This window comes from Prionailurus viverrinus, chromosome C1, assembly GCF_022837055.1.
Source record: "Prionailurus viverrinus isolate Anna chromosome C1, UM_Priviv_1.0, whole genome shotgun sequence".
Taxonomy (NCBI): domain Eukaryota; kingdom Metazoa; phylum Chordata; class Mammalia; order Carnivora; family Felidae; genus Prionailurus; species Prionailurus viverrinus.
Window position 1 is genome coordinate 58,830,262 of NC_062568.1, and position 12,820 is coordinate 58,843,081.

A 12,820-nucleotide genomic window follows, 5' to 3' on the forward strand; every position below is an offset into this window, starting at 1 on the left:
TAAGTATAGTAAGATACCTTCATGAGTGGTGGGATTGAGATTGTCAGTCAGTCTAGATAAGGTTTAGTAAGTCCAGTGACTGATTAGTCATTGATTAGGCCACAGATAAGGGAAATTGGTCTAATGATAAAATTTGTGGCATTTTTGGCATTTTTTTGGTTAGCTGGGAATTTTAAAGTATTCTTAAAAAGAAAAATCCACTGATTCTATTCAAAATGTGTGTGTTTACTTTCTTGCTCTGGTAGCATAAAGGGAACATGACTAACTATTTTTACTTCATGGAATATTACTACAGTTGGAGAGGTAGGCACACTTCTGTGGATAATTTGATCGATCCCCAGAGCTACAAAATTAGTGTCCTCAATTAAGACATGGGATATATAGAGGGGTTGATCTGGAAGGGAGCTTAGAGATTTAGTTATTTCCTTAATTTTACTAAAAAAAGAACCCTCATCCAGTTAAGTACTCGCCTATAAGCGCTGAGAAGTTTAGTGCTTTAGGTGGGATAAGAACTCGGTCATATGAGACACATCTAATGCTCTATTGAATAATCCAATTTTTTATTTTTACCTGTGGAAGTCCAAACCTAATTGCTACTAAATACCATCACAATACTCCATACATGCCTGCCTGAACCAGAACTCTGGTATCATTAAATATGTAGCCTTCTAAGGAGCCATTTCTAGAGAGTAATAAGTCACAGAAAATGATCACAGAAATATATTACAGATATTTGTGGGAGAATCTTCTCACATTTGCAAGAAGCGTTACAAGTCTATTGCATTTTCCAAAGTGAGCTGTGATGATAATACTAATCACTGGTATTTCTTCTTAGACTATGTGTTTTTTACCGACTGGAGACTGGGTGCCATCGTTCGAGTGAGGAAAATGGATGGTGGAGACATGAGAGTTATCCGAAGCGGCATCACTAATATAATGCATGTGAAATCATATGATGCCAACACTCAGACTGGTGAGGTTGCCAAGTTCTTTTACATGGTTGTATTTTGTTCAATATGGTGGCTCCTTTACTTTTTAGTATGTATGATTTAATACAGCTCCTGATTGTTATATATTCCTGCTACCCAGAGAGTTAAATAGTGTAAGACTTAACAATCTCTGTTCAACTTTGTTAATCCTAAAGATATTGTCAGGCAAAACACATTTTAGGACATTTTCTGTGTTTAAACTGAATGTTCCATTTGGCATGTTGATTTCTAAGAAGCAGCTACTTTTTAGTGTTGGGTGTGAACACTGTTCTTTCCCATTTGTTTTCCTTCACCACTAATCCTGTGATCAACCCAGTGGAAATGTACATAACTCACTGTCTCCCTCATTGCCTTTGCAGGTTCTAACTACTGTAACCGACCCACACATCCAAATGGTGACTGCAGCCACTTCTGCTTCCCAGTGCCAAATTTCCAGCGGGTGTGTGGTTGTCCGTATGGGATGAATTTGACTTCTAATCACTTGACATGCCAGGAAGACCCATCCCATGAACCACCCCTGGAGCAATGTGGTGCCCTTTCCTTTCCATGTAGCAACGGCAGATGTGTGCCCAGTCACTACCGCTGTGATGGAGTAGATGACTGTCATGATAACAGCGATGAGCACCTATGTGGCAAATTTAGTAAGTAGCTTATACATAGGAGATACTCAGCGACGAATAGAACAGAGAGGCGGACCTTTTTTTTTCTTTTTTTTCTTTTTTATGGTTGGGTTATCTCTGTGGGGGAAAAAATCTTCTAGAAGTTTGGATTTTTTAATATGTACCCCCAAGGCTTTAGGAAGCTAGATAGTAAATATCATTCATAGATCATGCTACAGTTGATTTCTACCATTGATTTGGGCTATCTTCAGCAACATTTTGTTTTTATCTGACATTGGATGTTTGGACCAATGCAGTTATTACAAGCTCCTCCAAAAGTCAAGTCAGAATAAATAGATTATAACCTTTAGTATCTGAAAGAATATATTTCATAATCGGTACTTGTAATCATTGCGTTTGAAAATTTCAAGTGGTATATTTCCTTTCCCCCACTTTGGAGTAAAATAGGGGTGAACTGATGGTCTTAATGTTTACTTTCTTCTTTCCATGGTAATCTGGTGTATAAAGTCGGGGGCCTAATGAATGCTATTGTAGAAAACAAGCATTCCATTAAAATTAAAAAAAAGAATCATTGAAATCTAAGAACTCTCTATCAAGGTGAGATCAATAATACTAATAACCTGTCTTTTTAGAGAGAAAGAAGAGTGTCAGATATGAAAATAAAAGTGCCCACTTGTCTGAAATTTCTAAAATTTTCTTCTTGTTTTAAATGTACAAATTTTTACCTGAATATTTTATCAATTTGCGTTTTTCCAATGACACCTTTTCAAGGTTTCTTTAGACTAAGTGTGAAATTGAGATTAGACGAAGTGTAGCTGAGAAGTACGGGATGGGTCTCAGGTCGCACCAACTAGAGATTGAATCTTAGGGAGATTCCTAAATCTCTCAAAGCCTCAGTTTCCTCATCTGTAAAATGCAGATAATTATACATACCACACAGTATACTTGTGAAGATTAAGAGAGAAAAAGTATGTATAAAACACTTAGAAAAATGCCTGGCTTATGACAATTAATTGCTACATAAATGTCAGCCAATGGTGATGGTAAGAATGATGTGCACGTCTCTCTTTATTTTGTATATTTGCTCCCGTTGAAGAACTGGGCCTTTACAAGGTAAGAACTCACTTAATAGGGCTGTAAAAGCAAATGTCTTTGTGACCAGTTTGTTTCCGTTGTAGATAATTCCTGTGCATCTTCAGCATTCACCTGTAGCCACGGAGAGTGCATCCCTGCACACTGGAAGTGTGACAAGCAGAATGACTGTGTGGATGGCAGTGATGAGCAGAACTGTCCGTCCCAGGCACCCACTTCCTGCCCTGCATCCTTATTCACCTGTGATAATAATCTGTGTATCCCAAGGAGCTGGCTCTGTGACACAGATAATGATTGTGCGGATGGATCTGATGAGAAGAATTGCGGTAAGTTTTGCGCAGACTTCTCTTGGTTGGTCAGCCTAATGAATAGATTTGAACAATTAGTAGGCCTTGCACATTTTCCCCTGAGGCTCCCACAGTTTTTGTTGGATTGTAATCATTGTTCCATCTGTCAATCCCTGTATCAATAGGCTATCAGAGTAAAGAGTAAAGATGCTTAGAGTCCTCTGATCACTGAGTTTTATGGATGCAGAAAAAGGACTGTGTCTGTCTAACATCCAGACACGAGTGGGATACAATTCCTCCACTATATATCCACTATATGTATGTATGTATATATGGATAGATATAGATATCTATATCTATATAAAACAAATTTGTGATATATAGATAGATATAGATATCTATATCTATATCTATATCTATATATCTATATATCACAAATTTGTTTTATTCTAAATCATATAAGACATTTGGCTATTGGTTTTTCTTTTTGTTTCATACAGGCAAAAAGGGAATAAAGCACAGAAGCACAGAAAATTTAAATTTCATTGGTGCTGTCTGCCTGCTTTTCATCTTGCTAGTTCTGATTTCATGTAGGTTGTTGTTTGTTTTTGTGTCTACAATAGTAGTTGAAGGTGGATGGAGTTCCCTGGACCAAGGTCTAGTCTTGGTTACATGACTAGGCAGGTCACTTCCCTCTGTAGCAGATGGGTTTTCAGACCTCTTCTAGCTTTCACATTCTGTGCGTCCATATTTAATATGGCTTCATATTGTGGATGGGACAGCCAGCACATCTGACTCTAAGGGTATGTCTCTTTAGCAAGGTAGGACCCTGGCTTCTAGAAACGTTCTGCTTAGACTTTGGACTAAATCCAGTCATGATCTGTCTATATACTGTTGCGGCATGTGGGTCAGGCTGACCATGGTGCCCAGTTGGGCTCCGTTGCTTAGCTTTGGTGGAGAGTCACAGACCCAATTGTATTCATGAGGTATAGTCCAGTCCAAGCCCATGATGCTCACTTTGGTAAGTGTAATGTATTTTTCAAGGTTTAATCACAGAATCTGACTCTGACCTATAATCTTCTTATTCCTCTTCCCTCAAACTGTCCTTGCTTTGAGTACTCTTCTGGGCTAACTTTGGCTATATGGCTGATGTGAAGGAATTTTGAACACATGTACAAATGAGATAACCTGTGTATCTCCTTAGCATTTTGCAGCTTCGGTCCGGTACACACTGAACAAGAAATAAACTGTTACTTGGTTTTGTTTTTGAATGACGTTAGAATTTACAGAGACATGCCTACCTAGTCAGTTTCGTTGTCCTGATCATCGATGTATTGACCTATCTTTTGTCTGTGATGGGGACAAGGACTGTGTTGATGGATCTGATGAAAATGGTTGTGGTAAGTGGATTGCTTTATTTGTATTCATGACATTTAAAAATGTGTAGTCATTTTTTCCTTGAGCTAATTTCGAATGCTTTTTTTTTTCATTCTTAGTAATTAATTGCACTGCTTCCCAATTCAAATGTGCCAGTGAGGGTCGATGTATTAGCAACATATATCGTTGTGATGGTGTTTTTGACTGCAATGACCACTCTGATGAGGTAGACTGTTGTAAGTACCATATTCCTACATGTTTCAGGCCAAGGAATCATTTCATATTACCACAGGTTTTTTCTAATTCGCATACACTGGAGAGAAGACAGCTTAAATTACAAACCATTATCAAACAGTATCGAATATACAGTATTGAATATACAGTAGAGTTGACTAGGTATTTCCAAATAATAAATTTGTGAATCAAGTGGTTTTACAAATGGGCACTTTCCAGTCTCTTAAGTAGGTTCCATGTTTCTTAGATATTTTTGTTCTCACTATGAATATTTCCTAGGACATCCCAAATTCGTGGGTTTCAAATTTTTGAGGCTTGCTATATATAATGATATCTTAATTGTTTCTTTTAAATTTCAGTAGAGCAGTCAAATCATGGTATAGATAGGGTGTGGAGTGGTATTTGATATTGACTCGAATTCTTTTGTAGCTATTTTTTGCTGAATATCTGCTAAGATGTTATGTGTTAGAGTAGGGTAAGAAATTATATAACATAAGAAATAATTGAAGCAAGGTACATATTAATGAAGGCCTTAGAAATGATACAGATAAAATTCAATTGGGTTCACGGAAAAGAAATTCCTTCTAGTCATAGGATTCAAGGAGAACTTCATAAAATATAAATCTGACGGATCTATAATCTCCATGGGCTAGAGACCTATAGTGGACATGATTTTTTATTGCTCACTAATTGTGTCAAATGGATTTAGTTGATCACTTGTTAGAATAATGGTGTTTTCGACCATGAAAAGCAGGTGTTTATCAATTTTCCTCCCCATTCAGAAAATAAGTTTTTAAACCTATGTATAAAAATAAAAGTTAAATAAAATGCTTAATACTTTATAGATGTATACAACACCCAGAAATTCGTAGTCACTGGTGTTCCTGTTTTCTGTTGAAAACGTGGAATTCTTCTGTGATTTGTGGTTAAACTACCAATTGCCACTGACTTGTGGTTGCCTTACAAGGTCCCTGGGAGGAAACTTGGCATAGTGGAAACTTAGCAAAGAATTAAGGACTTACTGTCACCCTTTGTTTACTTATTGTGTGCTGGTTTCATTGGATGTAGTTCATTTGAGGGAAAATTAACAACATCCAAATACTTGATATTAAACTGGTCAATTCAAAGTAACAAATTAATGGCAATTTGAATTCTATTGAAGTGAACTGGTGATTATTTAATAAAGAAGAAGATGAATTTTATTATTAACCTGTAGTTGAACGAATGTCAAAAACACATGAAACGATTTTCTTTTGATTCAGGGACAAATCGGACTCATAGAAAAATTTTTGTGCACTGCAATGTCTGAGAACCCTATATCGTTCTAGATTTTAATATTAAATTTGTTATAGTCATTATCAGAAACCCACCATTGATCCAAAATCATTTCTTCTTAATCTAGGAATTATATAAAAAGGATTATGAATTACCTTCATAAACTCATCTCTCCCATGCATTTATCTTAGCAACTAGGCCTCCTGGGATGTGCCACCCAGATGAATTTCAGTGCCAAGCAGATGGTGTCTGCATCCCGAAGAGCTGGGAGTGTGATGGGCACCCAGACTGCATCTTTGGATCTGATGAGCATCACGGCTGTGCCCCCAAGACCTGCCCTTCAACTCACTTCCTGTGTGATAATGGAAACTGCATATACAGAGATTGGCTCTGTGATGGGGACAATGACTGCAGGGATATGAGTGATGAGAAGGACTGCCCTACTCAGGCCTTTCACTGTCCCAGTTGGCAATGGCAGTGCCCTGGCCATAGCATCTGTGTGAATCTGAGTGCAGTGTGTGATGGCATCTCTGACTGCCCCAATGGGACAGATGAATCCCCACTTTGCAGTAAGTTTCCTGACCACAGTTTAATGGCCATAAATTCCTTCTGAGCAGTGGCCTTCTGTGCATCACCATTGTCAGAGTCCCCATGCAGCTTTAAGGAAGGGATTTCAGTTCCTCTATGAATTCAAATCTGTGTAGGGATAAGCATCATGGACTTCAAATAAATCACCACTGGATGATATTTCTCATTAAATCCTTTGCACTTGGTTCTGTGTTTTTACTTCTTTTTTTAGAAAAATGGGACTAAATGAGGCCATTAGATTGTCAAATTAATTTTTGTTTTGGATTGTGGTCCTAAGTTTTTCTAACTTTAATATTTTCTAATTTCAATCAGAACTTGCCACAAAGCAAATGAAGTCCGGGGATTTGTGTTTGCTGTGATTAAAATCCTGTGATTGGCATGTAATCCTAATTGCTGTCCTTTCTTTCTTTCCTCTTTAATCAATGCTCACTCTCAGATGAACCCCAGCCAGGTATGATTGCAAAATATTTTAGATTCTTATGATATTATATGGATTGTGTTTGTGCTGAAAATATTCTAGTAATTTTGACTTACTTCCCTCTCTGGAGCATGTTTCCTGTCACGTCTCTTAAAAATAAGTTAGAGTACACATGGAAATAGAGGCATTTGCATATCAGCCATGTGAACCAACTTTGGGTGGCTTCAGGCATTGCTGCTGTGGCCCTGAAAGGAAGGAGTGATGGCATGTTGGTGGATCTGTGCCCTCTAATGTTCTTATTTCCTTTCCCTTTCCATTTATTCCCTTTCATAGACCTTCCAGCCTTGCTCTTGAATGTCTCATCTTTCATTTCTGTATAGGTAGAAGAATGTCAGAAAGCAAGCAGGAAGTAATTTAGGTCTCTTTTCATGCTTTCTCAATGACAGTTGTGTTTTTTGATGTTGACAGTATTTCCCTAAGTTTCTCTCATTGCACTAAATGGAATTATAATAGAAGTGGTAGTGAAAAAAGTGGTTTAAGTACAGTGATTATGGAGGAGAGTAAATCCTTAAGGAAATTAGAGCAGACACTGACTAGCCTGTGGAGCTCATCCAAGTGAATAGCTGCTCTTAGCTCTTACCCGGGTATTACAATGAAGGTGGCATGAGACCGTATGATAAATATTACAACAGGGTGGGACAAAAAAAAAGCAAAGATTCCTGACTTTTTTCCTTTGTGATTTCTCTTTCTTTATTCTAGACCAGGACAGCTGCTCAGATTCCAATGGTGGTTGCACTCACCAATGTGTTCAGGGGCCCTATGGAGCTCAATGCGTGTGCCCATCAGGATACCTGCTTGCCAATGACTCTAAGACCTGTGAAGACATCTATGAATGTGATGTCCCAGGCTTTTGTAGCCAGCATTGTTACAATATGAGAGGTTCCTTCCGGTGCTGGTGTGATAAAGAATACACGTTAGACACTAACGGAAGGACTTGCAAAGTTACAGGTAATAACTGAACTTGAAAGTGAACTACCTCCAGCCAGAATAACAGCACACTCCAGAGTTTAAGATCAAATGTTGCATGCAGGCATTTGACAGTGTTGGAGTTGAATCCTGGATGGGTTATGTAACTCCTTAACCCACAGTTTATTGTGCGGATTAAATAAGTTAATAATGATAAAGATCTTGGGATATTTTGGAAAATAGAGAGTAAAATATAAATAGGTAGATGATTTTTATGTTATTTAAAGTATCAGTGGCTTTTATATTATTTAAAAATTATTTCTATATCATATTTAAGCATTTTATATATAATGCTTAGTTGATTCAATTCAACCAATATTAATTCAGTTTCTACTATGTGAAAGTGATTATACTAGCTATTAGGATATTGATTTGGATGGTTCACCTAAAAAAATGACCAAATAAAGAAGGTTATCATAATAGTTTCTTTTTCAAGTAGGAGGCTGAATGGTAGACAGTCCAGGGGCGGGGGAAGGCTGTGCACCATGCTAAAAATTGGTATGATTTATTACTAAAAAGGAAGTGAAGAGATATTGAGAGATAATTAAAAGTCTCTGCCACAGCTCAGTGCCTCAGGCAAAACAAAAATATTTAAGACACAATTCTTATCAGGAAGAATTATCAGGAAGCCCACATTCTAGGAAAGAAGATAAAATTCAAAAGTAACTGCAAAAGTAACAAATAGTAACTGGAACAATGCAAGTGTAGTTTGCTTCAGATTGATATTTAGGCAAACACTGGGGTATAACTCAAGGAAAAAAGATATTTTGGAAAAAGCTGGTTTTAAATACTCATGAAAATGAGCTAACTATCAAGATAAAGAATGAAGTGATTAAATTATTTTTTTAAGGAATTTGCTTTCCCTATTACGATAGTTTGGAATTATATCTTCCTTCTGTTATCAAAAGTATTGCATCAAATATTTAAGAGATGTTTTAATTTAATTGTGGTTGCTCCCTGATTCATTGACATTTTTGCATTTTCTTCTTGAACAGCATCTGAAAGTCTGTTGCTACTTGTGGCAAGTCGGAACCAAATTGTTGCTGACAATATCACCTCCCAGGTTCACAATATCTATTCAGTTGTCCGGAATGGTTCTCACATTGTAGCTATTGATTTTGATTCAATCAGTAGTCGTGTCTTTTGGTCTGATGGAGGTCAGGGTACAATCTGGAGTGCATTTCTAAACGGAACAGATAGAAGAGTAGTAAGTACATTTCTACTGATCTATGGCCTCACTAGTCCCCCTGTCTTGGGATTATTACTCTTACTCATCAGTGAGAACAGGTCCTACCTCATCCTGGGTAGCTCTCATTTTTCCTTTTGGGCCACATTGCACCCAAGGGGCCTGGGCATTCATAACTCTCAATATATGCGTGTTTTAGAAAAGAATGTGACGTCTGAAGGTGGATCCATGATTCTAAATTCCAGGTCACATGACGCAGAGACTTCAGAAACTCTCTGACATAGCTTTAGTAATTTTTTTTTTCCCTAGTGGATGAGAGCAGAGGAAAATGCAGGGTAGTTAAGGGGTTGCTTTTCTTTAGCTTTAATTTAGTTATATTTCTCAATCCATCTCCCACAGTTTCAGTTTCTCGACCCTTGATGGTTATGTTTCCTCTGCCCCTTAGGACTTTATTTTGTAATTGTTGGCATTTAATCAATAAAGATATTATTTTGGCATGTGAACGTTATAAAGTTTCATAGTGTTGCCAATTTAGCGAATGGATAGAGCTTTTGTTTAAATGCAAAAGCTTTGAAACCAAATGAAAGTACACACTCACCCAACGGTAGAGTTATCCCAGAGTATTCAATTCTACAAAATGTAGTATATTTTTCGTGGAATGCCGTACTTTTGATTTGTGGTTAGCTACATGGAAGACAACATTTTCTAATCCTTACAAGCAATCCTAGGACAAGTTTAGTTGCCTTATTCTAGATTTTCATAGAACTTCAATCTATTCATATAATTATTTACATAATTTCAATTTATTCATTCTCCGCAGAATTCACTCTTAATTCACCTTTTTTCTTTAGCTACTTAACAGTGGTGTCACCATGACTGAAAGTATGGTGGTAGATTGGGTAGGTCGCAATCTTTACTGGACAGACTATGCTCTGGAAACAATTGAAGTATCTAAACTGGATGGGACTCACAGGACTGTGCTGATTAGTCATAATGTATCAAATCCAAGGGGACTAGCATTAGATCCCAGAATTAGGTAAGATTTTTTTTTTTAATGATATCGCCTTGAAATGGTTATAAGGGAAAAACAATAATAGCATGATATGGCCTATACGTGTATCTTAAAATTTTAAATGAAACCTTGTTTAAACATTTCTATAGATATGGTAACCATCCAAGTAGTTATTGGTACCCTTCCTTTATCTGTGTACTCTTCTTCATAAAGTACATAAGAGCCATTGGTTGTTCAATTAAAGAACACATTGATTTATTAGCTTGGTAACACAATTATTGAATTGATTGTCATAGAATTATATAATTAGGTCTCTAATGAATGCATTCAGTGGTATTCCATAGACGGGCCAGTTTGCTGTAACATGGTTATACAACCAAAAAGGCAAGATTTTCCTGCTTCAATTTCATGTTTATTAGAACTCCGTTTTATGTCATGGAAGGAAGAAAAGTTTTGCCCGCTGGTTGTAACGGGAAGAAGAAATTCTCCCATGTGCTTAGAAACCTTTGATGGCTTCTTTCCTTGAATTTACTTAAAATTCTCTAACTTCAGTTCTTCTCTGTAAGATCGTGAGTTAGACAAATTATGCTTGATGCAATATAGATTTCCTAGATATTATAAAGTAATACACACCAGTGAAATTTATGATGAATCTCTGATGAATAAATTGACTCTTATCTTAAAAAATGACAGGGTAGATAAATAAGGCCAGATGGATTTTTCTAGATCAACTATTTGTGGATTGTACAGAAACATGAATAGGCATTGAGACTTTCATTGTCATTATGTACTGCATGTTTTATGAACATTTTAGAAACACCCAGATGGCTTATGATTGTATTATGATTACAGTTTTACTTTGTGACACTCAGAGGAAATAATAAACTCTGTATAGATGTTCTGAATTAGAGATGATTTACTTTAAGCAGAACATAAAGATGATGTTGTATTACTTAAAATGGCAGTTACTTTCCCTATTGAAATATATCCTTTCTGACTGGTAACTGATTTCTTTCCACAGTGACCATTTGATGTTCTGGTCTGACTGGGGCCATCACCCTCGTATTGAACGAGCTAGCATGGATGGCAGTCTGCGCACTGTCATTGTTCAGGACAAGATTTTCTGGCCCAGTGGCATAACTATTGACTACCCCAACAGACTGCTCTATTTCATAGATTCCTATCTTGACTACATAGACTATTGTGATTATAATGGACAGCATCGGAAGCAGGTGATAGCCAGTGATTTGGTAAGTTGGTTTTGAGGAAGACCACGCTGAACCCACAATAGCGGCTTAGTAGAAAGCAAATAGAGTTAACAAGAGAACTAAGAGATTAATTTTTGTATCTTAGACATTACAAGGTCAATCCAGGAAATATCAACAGGAGTGAGGGCCAATCCATCTTTCCTTACTAACAGAAAATAAATATTTTTATTCTAGTTCATGGTCAGATTGTGCCATGTCTGGGAACGATTTGTGTGATTAAGTTGATCTGTAGAGGCTAATCTGTTGCTTCTACACTTTAAAAAAGTGCGTTAAGCAAAAATTAATAATTTATATTTAGCTTTCTCAGTTAAATCATAGCCTGTTGTATATTTTGTATTTTTTAATTTCAGAATAATTGATATACAATGCTATATTAGTTTTGGGTGTACAACATACTGATTCAACAATTCTGTACATTAATCAACTTTTATTCAGAAAATTATGGTGAATTTATTTTCACAATTTGAATGGGAAGATATAGAAAATATATATTTTATCAAAGATCCAGTATTTAAAATTGCCATTGGTGATAGTTCTGTGGCTTTAAGGGGCCCTGGCAGGGCCTCCCTCCCTTCAGGAAGCATGCAAGTAGGCTCGGTCAGATTTATGTGAATCTGTAGTGGCAGAAATAGCACTGGGTAACGAGTGGTGATAACAGGGGAGGGGGCTAAGGCTTGGGAGTAGGGGATACAGATAAGTCACCTTACTTTCTGCCCTTCAGTGTTGCTTTCATTTGTAAAATGGATGCCCAGTGTAATGACCAGAGAAAAAATGAAGACTGAGCGACACAATGTGAAAGTGCTTTCTCAACGTGAAAGCGACAAAAATGTGAAAGTATCTTGAGTGCTATAGTGGGATAATTATAGGTCAAGCAGTGTATTTTTTGTCTGTCTCCTGAACAATGACTTCCCTATGTCTTAAATGATTAAATGCTAAACGATACCCTTTTCTACATTTTTTGCCTTGGTTTGTACTTGTTGGCAAAGTCTCATCTTTTCTCTTCACTTCACAGATTCTGCGACATCCCTATGCCCTAACTATCTTTGAAGACTCTGTGTACTGGACTGACCGCTCTACTTATCAGGTTTTGCAAGCCAATAAGTGGCATGGTGGAAACCAGTCAGTCATAATTCGTAATATTCAGCAGCCCCTGGGGGTTGTTGCAGTTCATCCTGTGAAACAACCTAATAGTAAGTGATATTGAGACACTTGCCTGGGAATAGCTTGGAAAGCACTTATTCTGAGAATGCTAAGTGTACAATGTTGTAGACCTATTTGTTTGGGCAATATACTCCCTTCTTCTTTACTAACCACCGCAGTCCTAACATTTTCATTACTTTTATTTATCATGGTAAACTAAAAATTTGTATGTAACAACAGCAGACCTAAACTGTGTCATTTTATTCAGCAATTGGCTACTGCCTCTGCGACAATTTCTAAATCCCTGT

At 37.0% G+C, this 12,820-nt stretch overlaps 1 protein-coding gene across 1 annotated transcript in view; it reads left to right on the forward strand.

Annotated features, from left to right (window-relative positions):
- Nucleotides 1-12,820, forward strand: part of LRP2 (LDL receptor related protein 2) — a 199,290-nt gene that overhangs the window by 95,478 nt on the left and 90,992 nt on the right. Inside the window, exons 20-30 of the mRNA XM_047872129.1 lie at nucleotides 836-973; nucleotides 1,349-1,630; nucleotides 2,788-3,027; nucleotides 4,269-4,388; nucleotides 4,485-4,601; nucleotides 6,066-6,443; nucleotides 7,640-7,888; nucleotides 8,902-9,113; nucleotides 9,944-10,128; nucleotides 11,126-11,354; nucleotides 12,385-12,562. Coding sequence (XP_047728085.1) covers nucleotides 836-973; nucleotides 1,349-1,630; nucleotides 2,788-3,027; nucleotides 4,269-4,388; nucleotides 4,485-4,601; nucleotides 6,066-6,443; nucleotides 7,640-7,888; nucleotides 8,902-9,113; nucleotides 9,944-10,128; nucleotides 11,126-11,354; nucleotides 12,385-12,562 — 2,328 coding nt within the window. The remainder of the gene's footprint in view (nucleotides 1-835; nucleotides 974-1,348; nucleotides 1,631-2,787; nucleotides 3,028-4,268; nucleotides 4,389-4,484; nucleotides 4,602-6,065; nucleotides 6,444-7,639; nucleotides 7,889-8,901; nucleotides 9,114-9,943; nucleotides 10,129-11,125; nucleotides 11,355-12,384; nucleotides 12,563-12,820) is intronic.